Source organism: Macaca thibetana, chromosome 11, assembly GCF_024542745.1.
Source record: "Macaca thibetana thibetana isolate TM-01 chromosome 11, ASM2454274v1, whole genome shotgun sequence".
Classification (NCBI taxonomy): Eukaryota; Metazoa; Chordata; class Mammalia; order Primates; family Cercopithecidae; genus Macaca; species Macaca thibetana.
This window is the reverse complement of record NC_065588.1, coordinates 26,792,586-26,809,574: the sequence shown is the minus strand read 5'-3', so window position 1 is coordinate 26,809,574 and position 16,989 is coordinate 26,792,586. Positions and strand designations below refer to the sequence as shown.

Sequence of the window (16,989 nt, the reverse complement as noted above, 5' to 3'; positions counted from 1 at the left end):
TCTAGGAACCTGGGTCCGATCTCTTCTTATGAGTCTAGAAAATTTATTTCATTAGCATTTTAAAAGAGGAATAAATGCAGGAGGATTAACTCCTGCTAAATGAACTCACAAAAGACTGATGAATAAACCACAATGCCAACTTTCAATTGCCAAATAGATCTAAATATTTGGGCCAGTTGGTGCATTTTCCTTGAAGTAGAATATGTATCAAAGGCTAAATTACAATATTGGGGTGCAGGAGACTCAGGAAATTAGATGACACGTACTCCTTTTAAGGATATGCTGTTTTTCCAAGAAGACTGGCCATTTATTGAATCTACACGAGGCAATGGTGAGAGAAACTGTTTGATTCTCCATTTATTTGGGTTACGTGCTGATCTTCTGTTAATAAGCCTTTATTCAAACATGGTTCAATATGACTGATAACGTTTTATCTTCGTTAGTTAATATTATGTTTTAATTGTGCCTTCCCAATATTCCACTTAAGCCACTTGTGCCCAAATCCTATTGCCTATAATAGTCACAAAAATCCTTTGGGTTATTTGTATAACTGATTGATCTTGTTCATAATTTCTGTGTCCTTATATTCCAAGGCAATCTTCTCTCACATGTATTAACAACACTTAGTGTGCTTGTGGCTCTTTCTTTTGGCTGCAATAGGATTGCAAAATCCCTAAAGCTCTTTCCAGTATTTCTTTGTGACTGTAATTCTCCTGGTCTATTTCTCTCCAAGTTTTCATGTTACTGAGGATATCATTAAAAACAAACATCCTTTGCTTTCTTTTAGAATTATCACTTCCTCTTCTAAACCTCCTCCTTCCTTCCTTTTGTATGCCATGTTCTTCATAATCATTGTCCTCTTCAGTATCAGATGTCACTACAGTTTTTAACCTTGAGAAGGAATTCCTACTTGCACATGGTCTTCTACTGGTCCCTGTGAAAGAAGATTGCATAGACCTTGTTCAGGCCTTTTTGCCTCAGCTGTTTGCAGTTGGACAGCAGTGTGGCTTTAGTGTCACTCTCAGATTTCAAGGCCTTCGGTTCAAAAACTGTGTTTTTGCCATCCTAATCGTATTATAACACCTAGATTTTAATGTTGAGCTACATGATATAGATCGATGAAGCAACACACTTTTGAGTTTGCCCTTCACTCCATCCTTCCCTCCATCCCTTCCTTCCCTTTCCTCCCCACCTGCCTCCCTCCCTCACTTTTTTCTTTTCTCCTTTTTGAGACAGAGTTTTACTCTGTCGCTGAGGCTGGAATGCAGTGATGCAATCTCGGCTCACTGTAGCCTCGACCTCCTGGGCTCAGGTGATCCTCCCACCACAGCCTCCTAAGTAGCTGAGACCATAGGCATGTGCCACCATGCCTAATTTTTGTACTTTTTGTAGAGATGGGATTTTGCCATGTTGCTCAGGCTGGTCTTGAACTTCTGAGCTCAGGTGATCCACCTGCCTCGGCCTCCCAAAGTGCTAGGATTATAGGCATGAGCCACTGTTCCTGGCCTCTTTTTCATTTTAAAATTGTATATAGTTAAGGTATATAACATGATGTTTTGATACACATATGTATAGTAAAATGTTACTGTAGTCAATCAAATTAACATATCCATCATGTCACATAGTTACCTTTTATTTTTGTGATAAAAATACCTAAAATTGGCTCTCTTAGCAAATTTCCAGTATAGAATACACGATTATTAACTATACTCCACATGCCCTGCATTAGATCTCTAGCCCTATTCATCCTACAGATATGTGACTTTGTACACTGTGACCTCAATTTCCCCATTCCCCCTGCTCCTGGTAATCATCGTTCTATTCTGTTCTCTTTATTTCTATGTATTGTGTGTTTTTTTTTTCTGTTTTGTTGTTGTTGTTTAGATTCCACATATAAGTGAGAGCATGTGCTTTTTTTCCTTTCTGTGTATTTTTTTTTTTAACTTAGCATAATGTTCTCTAGTTTCATCCATGTTGTCACAAATGGCAGGATCTCCTTTTACAAGGATGAATCATATTTTGTATATAAACATATATTATATATAGCACAAATTTCTTTATCTGTTCATCTGTTGATGGATACTTAAGTTGTTTCCGTGTCTTGGCTATTGTGAATAATACTGCAATGAGTGTGAGGGTGTATGTTTCTTTATGAGGTGGTATTTCATTTCCTTTGGGAATATGCCCAGAAGAGGTACTACTAGGGCTTATAGTAGTATTATTTTTAATTTCTTTAGGAACTTCCATATTGTTTTCCACAATGGCCATGCCAATCTATGGTCCCACCAACAATGCAATGCACAAGGGTTTCCTTTTCTTCACACCTTCCTCAGCACTTGTTATCTCTTGTCTTTTTGAAAATAGCCATTCTAACAGGCATGAGGTGACATCTCATTGTGGTTTTGATTTGCATTTCCTTGATGATTAGTGCTGTTGGGCACCTTTTCTTATACCTGTTAGCTATTTGAATGTCTTCTTTTGAGAAATGTCTATTCAGGTCCTTTGTCCATTTTTTAATTGAGTTACTTGTTTCTTGGCTGAGTTTTGTGAATTCCTTATATATTTTGTATATTAAACTTTTATCTGGCTTAGTTTGCAAATATATTTTTTTAATTCCTTGGCTGCTTTTTCATTTTGATGATTGTTTCCTTTGCTGTGTATAGCTTTTTAGTCTGATGTAGTCCCACTTTGTTTATTTTTGCTTTTGTTGCCTGTGCTTTTGGTGAGATAGCCAAAAAATCCTTGTCAACATCAATATGAAGAAGCTTTGCTTCTGTGTTTTCTTCTAGGAGTTTTTTGGTTTCAGATCTTATGCTCAGATCTTTTGAGTTGATTTTTATGTATGGTGTATGATAAGGGTCCAGTTTCATTTTTTTTTTTTTGCATGTGGATATCTCGTTTTCCCATCACAATTTATTGAAGAGACTATACTTTCCCATTGTGTCATCTTGATGGCCTTGTCAAAAATTAGTTGACTGTGTATGCTTGGGTTTATTTTTGGGCTTTCTATTCTATTCCATTGGTCTATGTATCTGTTTTTATGCCAATACCATACTGTTTTGATTAATGTTGTTTTGTAATATAATTTGAAATCAGGAAGTATGATGGCTCCAACTTTGCATTTCTTTTTTAAGATTGTTTTGAAGACTCTGGGTCTTTGGCGGTTCCATACAACTTTTAGGGTTGTTATTTCTATTTCCAATTGAAAATGCCTTTGGAATTTTCATAGGGATTGCACTGAATCTGTATATTGCTTTAGGTAGTATGGACATTTTACTAATATTGATTCTTTCAATCTATGAACATGAGATATCTTTCCATTGATTTGTATCTTCTTCAGTTTCTTTCCTCTGTGTTTTATAGTTTTCAGAGTACAGATCTTTCACTTCTTTGGTTAAATTTATTCCTAAATATTTTATTCTCTTTGATGCTATTATAAATGGAATTGTTTTTGATGCTAATATAAATGGAATTGATATCTTTTCAGATAGATTCTTATTGGTGAAAAGAAATGTGACTGATTTTTGTATGTGGATTTTGTATCCTGCAACTTTACTAAATTCATTGATTAGTTCTAACAGTTTTTAGTGGAGTGTTTAAGATTTCTACATATAAGATCCTGTCACTTGAAACAGGGATAATTTTACCTCTTCTTTCCCAATCTTTATTTCTTTTTCTTGTCTATGTGCTCTTGCTAATAATTCCAGTACTGTGTTAAATAGAAATGGTGAGAGTGGGCAGTTTTGCCTTGTACTAAGTCTTGGAAGAAAAGCATTCAGGTTTTCCCCATTGACTATGATATCAGCTATGGGCTTTTCATAAATGGCCTTCATCATGTTCAGGAAATTTCCTTCTACACCTATTTTGTTGAGAGTTTTTTTTTTTTAATCATGAAAGGATGTTGAACTTTGTCAAGTGCTTTCTCTGCATTGATTGAGATGATCGTGTGCTTTTTATGTTTTATTCTGTTAATGTAGTATATCACATTGGTAGTTTTGCATACGTTTAAACCAACCTTGCATCCTAGGGATAAATCCCACTTAGTCATGGTGTATACACTTTTTGACCTGTTGTTGAATTTGGTTTGCTGGTATTTTGATGAGAATTTTTGCATCTATATTAATAGATACTGGCCTATAGATTTTTTCTTGTGGTATCTTTGTCTGGCTTTGGTATTAGGGTAATGATGGCCTCATAAAATGAGTTTGATAGTATCTTTTCTACTTCTATTTTTTTTTTTTTTTTTGGAAGAGTTTAAGAAGGATTGGTGTTCTTTGAATGTTTGGTAGAATTCAGCTGTGAAGCCATCTGGTCCTGGGCTTTTCTTGGCATCTTGGTTTCTTTTGTTTTAAAAAAATAAATCCAGCAATAGGCAGTCACAGAAGTAGAGCAAAACAGGAAAACATGGAGAGTCCATTATGTTTATCTTCTCCAGGTTGTTAGTTGATGGTTTTCTGGGAGCCTTCTTGATGATCAAGGTCTCTCTGTAGCATAATAGTTAACAGGTTAGGACTGTGGAGTCAGCTAGAGCTGGATTTGCTATTCAGCTCTACCACATGAGAATTATGCAAACTTGGCCCCTAAAGCCTCAGTGTTCTCATCTAAAAAATGGGTTAATAATATTAACTGATAGCTCTCACTCCTTAGTAAGCTATACATATTTTTAGACATCATTTTTTTCCCTGCCAATAAAAAGATTATTCAGTGACACTGGACCAGAGGCCATTTTTCTTGCACACTCCTGCTTTTCTTCTAGTGTACCACTCTCACTTTCCTTTTCTTCTTTTTCCCCTCTTGCTACCTTTCCATTCAAACTAGCTCACTCTCCCCCACTTTTTTTTTTTTTTTAAAGGATCTTACTCACAACCCATTGTGAGAATTGCAATGCAGGATAAAACTGTGAAAGCGCTGTCTAAAGTTTCAAAGAGACTAATTAAAACCCAGGGAATAAATTTCAATAGAATTTCACTTGAGTAACTGCCAACTACCACTAGAGGTTAACTGCTAACTACTACTAGAGATTATTTGGGAAGAGAGTCCATGATCCTAAGCTATTAAGGCCATTGCGCCAGCCATCTCTTCGAACTCATTTGTCTGGACAGACTACTCTCATTATTGGGTTATTTAAAGGCATTTAGACTTTCTTCTTGAGGGACGAGAGGGTGGGTTCCCCCCTCATAAATTTTGTCTCCAGTTCTTAGACTTCTTCATCCTTCATGCAAATCACCATGAAAGTGGGTCTCATGACCCAAGGTAACTTTTTCAGAAGACTTGGGGGAGGCGGAGGGTCTTAGCCGTGAGTTCTTATTTACTCTTAGAGGAGTGACTCTTACCGTATTTAAGGGCCTCAGGCCTGGCCTCTGGCTTGGGTTGGCTTGGATTCAGGCCCTGGTCAGTTGAATTTGGGGCTGAGCGTTCATTACCACCATCCACTGCTCCCTTCCGGTTCTCCATCCTTTCTCCCCACCCCCTCTCCTTCCTTCTTTCCCTCTTTTCCCGTCTCCTTCTTCTTCCTCTCCTCCTTCTTCCTCCCCTTTCTTTTTCCCCTTCCCTCATCTTTCATCTCTTTTTAGGTAACTGCACTCATCTCTTTGCTCAATGGAAATTATAATGCTTACTTTTCTCTCTTAAATTTTTTGTTGTGGGATTAATGAGAACAACCAAAGGAATGGCTTTGGTATTGTGAGAAGCTCTGGATAAATTTAGAAATATCAGCCAGGTGCCGTGGCCCACTCCTGTAATCCCAACCTTTGGGAGGCCGAGCAGGGAGGATCGCTTGAACTCAAGAGTTCGAGACCAGCCTCAGCAACATAGTGAGGTCCAGTTAGTACAATAATTATAAAAATTAGCCAGTGTGATGTCACACGTCTGTAGCCCCAGCTACCCGGGAAGCTGAGGTGGGAGGATCTCTTGAGCCCTGGAGAGTGAGACTATTGTGAGCCTTGATTGTGCCACTGCACTCCAGCCTGGGCAACAGAGTGAGACCTTGTCTTAAAAAAAATTCAGAAGTATTATTTGCTAACTGTTTCTGCATTTTCTTCGTTCCCACATGCCCATACTCCCTTACGATGTATAGTATGCCAAGTATGCCCTTTTCTAGTCAATAAACAGCGTTTATATTTACAAATAAGAAACTACTGTTATGAGGGTCACCCTTTGTGGAGAGTTTGCTGAACCCCTGCTTTCATTTAACTATGAATTTTGATCTCTGTGAAAGACACAGAAGTCAAAGATGACAAGAGCTACCTGGTGCTGCAAGGCTGTGAGGCTTTTAGCAGATAACAATCCTCCTCCTGTTTAGGAAACCTGGCAGTTCCCTCTGCCCATTCCCATTTCAACGGTGCTACCAATTTATGCACCATTTACAGAAGAGGCCAGAAACAAAACTGCAAGGCTGTTTTGATCTAAGTAAAATGATATTGCCACTCTCTGGGAGGGGGTAGGGACTCCAAGTGAATGTTCTGGTATGATCAGGAGTAATATCTTGTAGCAGCAGCCATTAAAGAAACACTTGCCCATGGATATAGTATGCTGCTTGCATTTGCCTTTTGAGCATCCCTTCCTTCCCTCAGTTTCATTCACCGTCCTGTGATGGTGCAGTGACAGTGTGTCTATCTGTCTTTCTCTCTTCCACTCTCATTTTCAAATTTCACCTGTTTTAATAAATATGTGTAAGTCGCTATTTTTATCTACTAACTACCAAGCTTATATTGCATCCCCGGTTTTGGTTTCTTGTGCAACCAGTTCTTCCATGGGGTACTGGGACTTGCGGAAGTTCAAGTAAAAGCACAAACTCATTAATCTCGTGTTGGCATCTGCTTAAAATGGTAGGGTGTGCTGGAACCTTTGACCAAGTTTCACATCATTATGAAGGTGTCTGTTTGTGGAGATCTCCTTTTATTTTGTTTCTTATGGAATTATAGTATGTTCTTAAATCTAGGGCTGCAAGCAGGTGGTGAATGGGAATGTTGCTGTTGATTCTGCTCTTCTCCAAGTATTATTATGGCTGAGGAGTTAGGTATGAACTCCTGCACACTGCCATGCTTACTTTAACTTAAGAAATCTAGATAATTCAACACACAGGCTCTTCTCTGTATTTGTTTTAACTGTGGAATGGTCAAAATTGCTACTTTGTAAATAGGTGTAAGAGAACGAGGGAAGGGTCCATAACTATTGGTACCATTAGTGCCTTAACGATGTGGGCAGATCAAGCCACCTCACCCCAGGAGTGTGGGACTCATCCCTGTTGACAGTAATTACCTCAATGGCTGTCAGTCTAGAGCTAGTGTTTCTGGGTGATGTGAAATAGACACTTCTCCAATCCAAGGAAGAAAAAACATGCACATTTAAACCCTGTCATCTGATTAATTGGAGAGTTTAGCAAGAAACCAGATAAAAGTAAATAACCTTGTACTTCCTCAACAGAGAGATGACCATCCAACTTCAAAGAAAAAACGCCAGGCAGGGGAGAAGATCATGTATACTTTGGTTTCAGTCCCACATGGCAATGACATTGCATCCCTTTTTGAACTCGATGCCACAACTCTTCAGAGAGCTGACTGCCTGGTTCCAAGGTAAAAAAAATATTATGGTTAAAAGATGTTTCTTTGAATAATTATACCAGTAGGTAAGGAATGAAAATAATAATATTAATATATTTTTATGATATCATGGGAGCAAACGTAAGTGAAGAAAAAATGTGTAAAACATTGTGCCTCTTCTGTGAGGAGGTTAACATAATTTGTTTTATTCTTATAAATAATTAAAATGTGCAGGAACAAAGAAATTCTGAAAAATTTATAAGAATCATTTATTCTTATTACTTACCTGGCCTTTGGTTACTAAAATGAAAAATAATATAAAAACATTTCTATTTATATATTTATCATTTATTTTTATTATGTCAGATTTCCCATTTCATTCATCCATTTGTTCATTTATGTAGTCATTCAGTCAACAAATATCTATTGAACATCCATTACATTCCAGGCATTGCCCTTGGCATTGGGAGGACAACAGTGAACAAACTGGTTATACTCTCACATTCAAATGGGGGAGACAGGCAGTAAACAAAACAATAGACATAAAATATTAATAAAAGGTCAGGTAATAAAAGTGCTTTGAAGAAAAAATGGAGGGTGTGGAGAGAGTTCTCTTAGGTAGGAGAGTTCAACTGTGTCCTCTCTGAGTTAGTATGTTTGAAGAATGATCTGAATGAATTGAGGAACCAAGTCCTCTCTTCCTGAGAGGAATATTTCAAGCAGCTGGAACACGAAATGAAAAATGTTGAAATTTACTGGGTGTTTTTAAGGACGAGTGAGAAGGCCAGAGTAATTAGATAAAAGTGAGTGAGGGGGTGTGGGATTGGAAATAAGATTGCCAGAACTTAAGGTAAGACAATATCTTACATTCTTTTGCTTGAATTTGACCATTTTATTTTACTTTTCATTTATCTTTTTTGAGACAGGATCTCACTCTGTGGCCCAGGGTGTAGTGCAGAAGCATAATCATGGCTCACTGCATCCTCTACCTCTGGTACTCAGGTGATCCTCCCACCTCAGCCTCCTGAGTAGCTGGGACTATAGGCATGCACAACCATGCCCTGCTAACTTTTGTATATTTTTGTAGAGATGAGTCTTTGCCATATTGCCTAGGCTGGTCTTGAACTCCTGGGCTCGAGGGATCCACCCACCTCAGCTTCTCAAAGTGCCGAAATTACAGGCATGAGCCACCATGCCCAGGCTAAATTTGACTATTTTAGTTAAGCTTTTCTGTCTATAACTGTACATCTTTCAACCATAAGGCTGTGATGCAGTCTCTAGATGCATTGAGGAGTTTTGCCCATATTATTAGGGTTAATGGGATGGCTCTAAATGGGCCTTGATGGAGCGCTATTGTGCTTGGCCTTGGCAGATGGCAGTGGTGAAGCCGAAGGCACCTATGCAAAAAGGCAGACATTGTGTGGGTTTCCTCCAGGGAGGGTAAAAAGTTACTATAATAACACTATTGAGAAACATTGCTGGTAGAGCTTCCCAGGGTGTTTTGTGGCTATTCTCATTCATGAGAAATGTTGCCAAATTTCATACCTTATATGAGTCCATCTCTCACTCTTTTTTGTTCCATCAATATAAGCCTGTAAAGAGATCCTCTCTGGTTTTACCTGACCCAGGTCTCTGGCTTTCTCCTCCCAGGACTGGGACCTTAATCAATCCTTACTATGACTTGACTTATTTTAGATTTAAGTCAGCAAAAAGGGAGCCCTTCTTGAACTCTAACCAAGAGAGTTTGCTTAAGGAAATGATAAAAGGGTCTTACTAGAAAGTGTATAGAACCACGATGATGGCCACTGAGCCTCCCTTTATATGGAATCATTAATCTATTACTTTTCAGAACTGTGGAAGCCCTATTCAGTGTAGTGCAGAATTTTGTATTAACATCAATTCATCTGTCATTAATTGTATTAAAGCCAACATTAATTAATGCTTAATAATAACTACTATTATAATATAACTCTTGAGCACTTTTTATGTACTAAGTCCTGTGTCAGGTTCTTAATAAATATTATCTTATTGAATACTGGCAGTAACCCTTACAGATCAGGAACTAGAGACTGAGTTAGAACCAGTGGTTCTCAAGTTGACTGTAAATTAGACTCACTTGGGTAATGTTGACACCTTGCCATGCCCTGGCCACGCTGAGACCATGAAATCAGAGTCTCACAGGTGGGGTGCAGGCTTTACTCTTTTTAAAGCATTTATTACCTAAGTGATTCCACTGTGGAGTCCAGTGTTTCTCAAACTTTATAGTCCAGTGCTGCTTAAACTAAATCACTGTACTAAATCACTTGGGGACCTGATGACAACTGAGTACAAATTACGTCTCTTGTGTAATTCAATGCGGAAGATGCTAAGTGATAAAACAGAGGCATTTCAGAATTTCTAGATATTTGAACAAAGATTGGAGGACTGCTATTTTAGATTTGTGAAGCTCAGTTTGTATTTTATCTACTTCTGTAAAGGAGCAGAACCAGGTTGTTGAATGAATCTCTTTGCCTGAGGCCCTTGGCATTTTATTTGGTTTTCTTTTCTTGGCCCTAATGCTTTTTACCTTATGTTGTAAGACATATTTATGCCTTATCTTTATACTGATCTGTAAGCAACTTGAAGGCAGAGTACTTATTGTGCTTTTCTTTTAATAGGCACTATACACATATTTGTTAAAGAAATAACAAAAGATTATAAAAGATTTACTAAAAATGGTAATACTTGAGTAGGATGAAGTTCTAGGTGTCCTTTCTTAGGCACTCTGTCACAGTTCATATCTAGTCAATTTTTAAAGTATATGTTACATGGAATTAGCAAATACTGAACCATTGTTCCTAGGGGAAATACAGTTAGATTCCTGTGAGCTTCTGGTCACATTTTTGTTGACCAATACATAGCCTTGTTCTATGTGTGCTTCTGTTTAAATACACCTTATTCAATATATGTTGCTGATTCATTAACATTGAATTTGTGGTCAGTAGCACTATAACTCATGCATGAATGAAGCTCATATAGCACAAGTATTTTCTTTGTAAGGCATATCACAGCCTTCTTGTGCTTGGGAACACTAGACGTGCGTAACTTTAGGAACTTCTACACCTCATGTGGGGGCCATCTTAAACATCAAAATCACCAAAAAAAAGCACAGAAGTGTGAAAAACATGGCACTAAATAGAGCACAAAAAGGACACTTGTTTATAGCATGAGAACTGAGACAAGACGCAGAGCATCACCTTGTTCTACTTCAGCTTGGAAATGTGCCTACTGGGCCACTTAAATTTTTGTCACTCTATGTGTGTCCTGAAATGACCACAAAAGCTCCTTGAACACTGATTGGGGCGTTACAAATAAATTTTAGTGAGCAGGAGAATTCACAAGTACAGAAGCCACAAATAATGAGGATTTATTGTACATTAATACTTTTACATACAGATAATTAAACTACACAAACTACACTACTGTCTGCCAGCAGTGTTAGCTGAGTTATTTGTTATTTGATCAATGTTCTTAGTTTAGCATGCATCAGAACTGACTGGAGAACCTATTAAACTACTCATTGTTGGGCTACACCCCCAAAGTTTCTGATTCAGTCGATGGGGATGAAGTTTCAGAATTTGTATTAATAACAAGCTCCCAGGCGATGCTGATGCCACTGGTCTAGGGACCACACTTTGAGAACTACTGGCTTAGGCAATAATGCTGCATGCTTTGAAATAGTCTATAATTCAGAATTTCCCCTTAAAGCAGAGGGATCTTGAGTCAATTACTAGTTAATATATATTTATGTTCATATCATATATGAAGCTGTTAAAGATGTCAATATGTAAATGTGCTAATTTTTTATAATTTGTTTTTTTATATTGTTTTGCTTTTAGGAACTCATATGTTCGGTTAAGGCATTTATGCACCAACACATGGGTAACCAGTACTAGTATCCCCATAGACACAGATGAAGAGAGGCCTGTTATGTTAAAGGTAAATGTCACTGAATATGGTTTAATTTTTAGCCACATGTCATCCGAATAGGATTAGGATAGGAATGCTGTGTGACATGTTCCTTATACTCCATCTTCACCAATATTAGATATCATTGCAATTAATTACATCAAGCATGCATGTCTGCCAGTTGCTTAGGTAGCTGATCTAAATGGGTTGGAGGCAGCAAAGCTGTGATTCAGGAGGATGCTACGGAGACATCAAAAAGAACGGTAGCGGCATGTGGATGGAGAAGTAGAATCCAGGAGTGCCTTTTCTCTACTGTCAAAACTGGAGCAGAGGGCAAGTGTGAAAGGGAGAGGTTTCCAGTGGGGCTTTGGAACAGGGCAGGAAGTGGGCACAGGAAATCTCTGTGTCCCCACAGCCTTTCGTAGTGGACGAAGCAGGTGGGAGTTACTGTGTTTGCATGATCTATTCTTGTCTTATATTTCTTAAATAGTACTAGATGTATTAGTCCTCAACGAATATTGTATAGTTGTTTATAAAACTAATCTTAATGGAAAAACACATTTCAGATTGGAACCTGCCAAACCAAAGAAGATAAAGAAGCGTTCGCCATCGTGTCTGTCCCACTGTCTGAAGTTCGAGACTTAGACTTTGCCAATGATGCCAATAAAGTACTAGCGACCACAGTTAAAAAGCTAGAAAATGGCACAATAACTCAGAATGAAAGGAGGTGAGTAACTTTAAATGGGTCTTAAATAATCAAGAGTCAGTTGTCAGTTGTTATAGTAAGCCTGATGTGAATGAATGACTCTAAGGGAATATTTATAACATTCTCAATAGCACACCTGCTTCTGAATGAGGTGGGAACTTACTCCTCTTGATCATAGCGAGTGAATGAAATTTGTCAAATTTAAATCTGGTGAAATATTTACTTGTCCTGTTTTAGCTTTGCTTGAAAACAGTTGTTTTAAGTTATTTTCTGGTCATTCTTTTTTAAATCCTTTGTGGGAGATTTGCAATACCTTTTGCTGTGCATGATTTGATATTTGGATTTAGAGTTCTAAAGGACCTAAAGAAAGTTTTGTGTTTCTCTGATGTTATTTATTCAAGATGCATTTCTCAGCTCTGGTACCAGAAAACAAACAGATATGTAAAACCAGAAAAATTATCTTTTTTTTTTTTTTTTTTTTTTTTTTTGTGCAGTCTCGCTCTGTCGCCCAGGCTGGAGTGCAGATCTCGGCTGTAGCTCTCTGCCCTCATAGCTTGTTCAGAGAAACTGGATCCTTGATTCTTAAGCTCTGGTTTTGGAAATAAGTAAGAAAGAGAATGATATTGACAGCTAGCGATTATTGCATGCCTGCTTTGTGTCAGTTACTAGGTTGGACACTGTAAATATATTTTATCTAATCCTTCAAATAGCCTTGAAATAGGTATTCTCGTTTTACATAAAGGAAAACTGAGGAGGGTAAGCAAACAAGGTAAGGCTGCATAGTTAATACTAAGAGGGGATTCAGTCCTGCATGGTTTAAAGTCCATATGCTTTCCAGTGTGCCCAAGCACAAGCATCCTCTGTATTTCCTCTCTTCATGATCTGCTACATGCCTGTTAATTTAAACAAGAAAAAGCTATTTGCCAATTTCCCAGGCATTCAGACGCTGGAACTCTCATACACAGCTGGTGAGATGATAATTGATATATGCACCTTGGAAAATAGTTTGGCAGTAACTAGCAAAATTAAAGAAGCAAACACCCCATGACTCACCAATTCCACTCCTAGGCTGAACATTCTTGAACATCTGTCCAAAAGACTCTCCTCCACATGTGCACCAGGACACATGTTCAAGAACGTTCAGCTTTGTTTGAAATAACCCCAAATGGAAAACCATCCAAATGTCCAACACCAGTTGAATAGACGATGAAAATTGTGTTATTTTCATACAATGGAATACAGTTTTGCAATGAAAATAAATGAACTACATCTATGTGCAATGGCGTGGCTAAATTTGACAAACGGATTCGGTGAAAACTAGATACAACAAATACATTCACTGTAATACTATGTGTAACATACAAAAACAAGCTAAAACAAACTCCACTCCATTTCTTTGGGGGCCTTTAAGCAATTACAAGAACCATAAAGAAATGCAAGGAAGTCATTGTGACAAAAATCAGGATGGTGTTTCTTCTTAGAGGGGAGGGAGGAATTATGCTCCCTGAAGGTTTGAAAGGTGCCTGCAGGGTTCCATTTCCTGCTGTTGGTGGTGGCTTCATGGGATTCACTTATCAGTAGTCCTTAGCTATATGTTTTAAAACTTTTTAGATACACATCTTACAATACAGAAGAACAAAAAATCCAAGTTTGCTTCCCTCCATCCCTGTCAATGAGAAAAAAATCCTAAATATGCAAACAAATGGAAAAGCTGTTTCTCAGCTTCCTCTCTGTTCTTACCTCTGTTTTTTCCCCTGCCAAACTTACATTTCAAAACAACTATTGTATATTCAGTCACACCTCCAACCCTGTTAGGGGAAATGAATAAAGGCCGGAAGCAGAAACAAGTGGCCACTTTTATGGGCTATAGACAATTAAATATCAGAGCTACATTAAGGCAGGAAACGGATTCTAATGTGCAGATAGGAATTTTTATTTGTCTGTTATTGATCTCACTTTTCCTTTCGTGCATCTATTTCCTTGTTTCTAACACTCTTACATATGCACAGCAATTTTCTTGGCTTCACTTAAAAAGTCTCCCTTGCTAAGCATTAAGGTATTCCTTGAAGAAAAGGACAGATAAAAATTCAGATTATGGGCTCTCCACCATCACTGGCTGGAATCCTGTGCAAGTCACTCTTCTTCAGTCATGGCTGGAGATTATCTTAACCTCTCAAGATGATTCTAAGGAAGGTGGTGGACTAGGACTAACTAGAGAGCATGCATTTTTATTTCCTTTGCTTCTTTTTTTCCCTACTGTTTTGGAGTGAAAAACATCGTATTAATAGCAAAGAGAAGGCTTTGCCTAAGAAATATGAAGGTACAATTATTGATCTTAATTTAGTAATTGCAGAAAAGCCACCTCCTATCAAAATTCATTCAAAGCTGCCTGTCAGTAAGGTAGAGCTTGTTGGCAGAGTTGAATGCATTTGTATTATTTTCTCACGTTTGGAATTGAATATAAAATTATTTCTGAAAATAACTGACAACTCTGACTTTTTTCCCCCTATGGAAAATGAAGCGATTATTATCTGTGTCAAAAAGCCTGTGTTGTTGGAATTTTTTTTTTTCTCTCTCTCTGTCTCTCTCTCTGTCTTCCCTCTTTACTTATCCCAGGAATGAACATGAGCTCTGGAAGTACAGCTCCTGTGTTATGCTTCGAGATCCTCAACCTTAAATATTTTCAGTGGAATTTTCTAATCTTATTCTACATGATCACACCCACAAAATAGAGAGGACTGGGAACGTGTCATCAGAGAGAGGAGGGAAGATGGAGGGGTGTTAACTGCCATCCAGAACTTGAGGAAGTGACACAGGCAGTCCTTGACCAGCATTTCTGCACTGTGTTTACCTCTGAGGGTGCACAAAATACTGGGGTTTCTCTCAAGCAGTGAGAGTTCAGAGATGGGATTAATTCAGTATTACTAAACTCCTGGTACATGCCAGGCACTTGGCCATGCAGCATGGGTATATGTGGTGCTAATGTGGTGGTGAAGGCCACAGACTATCCCATGTCTCTGTGAAACTTACCCTCTTGAGGGATGGTTCTCATTCCCCATGATAGGAGCTCAGGATCTAGAACAGGGGTCATCCACCGTGTGATCACCAGATCAGATGTCGTTCTGATGTTGCTTCTCAGAGCAACATCATTTTCTCTTAAATTTTATTTGCCAGGTATGACTATCCTGACACCAGCAATCTTTAGTTTAACATTTGCCTGATGTCTCTTTTTCCATATCTTTTTATTTCATGTTTCCTGGTCATTTTGTTTTAGTGAGCAGCAGAAGGTTGATTGTAACAATCTAATCTGATAGTCTATTTTATTTATTTTTTTGAGGCAGGGTCTTGCTCTGTTGCCAAGGCTGGAGTGCAGTGGTCCAATCATGGCTTACTGCAGCCTCAACCTCCTGGGTTCAGGTGATCCTCTCGCCTCAGACTCCCAAGTAGCTGGGAACACAGGCACGTGCCACCACACCCAGCTAATTTTTTGGATTTTTCTAAAGACAGGGTTTGCCATGTTGCCCAGGCTAATCTCAAACTCCTGAGCTTAAGCAATCTGCCTTTCTTGGCCTCCCAAAGTGCTGGGATTACAGGCGTGAACCACCGTGCCTGACTGATAGTCTATTTTCATTTGCAAGTTTAATGACTTTGTATTTGATAAATTTATTTGAATGCATTTTTATTTCTGTTTTTCTTTCTTTAGTGTAGCTTGTTTTCATTTCCTTTACTTCTTTCTTGCTTTCTGCTAGATTAATAAAGTTTGTATTCCCCTCCCACCATTTTACTGTTTTCTGTACTGATTTAGAAGCTTTCGGTCATATTTTTATTCATTAGCAATTACGCTTGAATTCTTATCATACATTTTGACTGTATATTCTTCTTGATAAACTTGAAGTTACTAATTTTTTTCTCCCTCCCATGAAAGAAAAGTGTTGCAGCATGCTTTGGTTTTGCCCTGACTTTCTCCCTCCCATCTTTCTTGTAGTAGTTGTCTAGAACCATAGTTCTGTGTTTATTCTCTTCATTTGTAAAATTTTATTTTAATTTGATAAATAAAAGAATAAATGTATCAGTATAAGTCATGATGCACCACCTTTTGTTTCTACCGATAAATTGTATTCCTTTCTTCTAAAGACAATGAAACATCTTTTTTTTTTAACTTAAAACATTTATTTTATTTTTTAATCTTATTTCAGTAGTTTTTGGGGAGAGAAATTTAGTTTCTAAATTTTTTTTAGTGATTAATTTTATTTTTAAAATAATTTTATCTCTTCTTCTGCCCCTTTCTTTATGTTTTCCTCCTGTCTTTATTACTTGTATCTCACTTATTCGTTCTCATTCGTTCTCTTTTCATCTTGCTGAAATTTATTCTTTAGTCCATTCAGTGGCGAGGCTTATGGGTTATAATCTTTTTAGTTTTTACATATATGAAAATATCTTTATTTTGCCTTTACTTTTTTTTTTTTTAAGACAGAGTCTCACTCTGTTGCCCAGGCTGGAGTGCAGTGGTGTGATCTTGGCTCACTGCAAGCTCCGCCTCCCAGGCTCAGCGATTCTTCTGCCTCAGCCTCCTGAGTAGCTGGGATTATAGGCACCCACCACCACACCCGGCTAATTTTGTATTTTTAGTAGATACGGGGTTTCACCGTGTTAGCCAGGATGGTCTCGAACTCCTGACCTCAGGTAATCTGCCCGCCTTGGCCTGCCAAAGTGCTGGGATTACAGACATGAGCCACCGCACCCAGCCGGAATTTACTCTCTTAGCACATTTCTTTTTTATTTTTTTGAGATGGA

At 38.0% G+C, this 16,989-nt stretch overlaps 2 protein-coding genes across 22 annotated transcripts in view; one reads left to right on the top strand and one right to left on the bottom strand.

The window, feature by feature from the left end:
- MED21 (mediator complex subunit 21) overlaps positions 1-16,989 on the bottom strand; it is a 1,150,573-nt gene that overhangs the window by 351,965 nt on the left and 781,619 nt on the right. The gene's annotated exons all lie outside the window — the stretch shown is intronic.
- The window catches only part of ITPR2 (inositol 1,4,5-trisphosphate receptor type 2), a 495,967-nt gene that overhangs the window by 135,308 nt on the left and 343,670 nt on the right, over positions 1-16,989 (top strand). For both annotated transcript variants that reach the window (XM_050746648.1, XM_050746649.1), the window contains 3 exons: positions 7,426-7,574; positions 11,420-11,519; positions 12,056-12,216. In XM_050746648.1, coding sequence (XP_050602605.1) covers positions 7,426-7,574; positions 11,420-11,519; positions 12,056-12,216 — 410 coding nt within the window. The remainder of the gene's footprint in view (positions 1-7,425; positions 7,575-11,419; positions 11,520-12,055; positions 12,217-16,989) is intronic.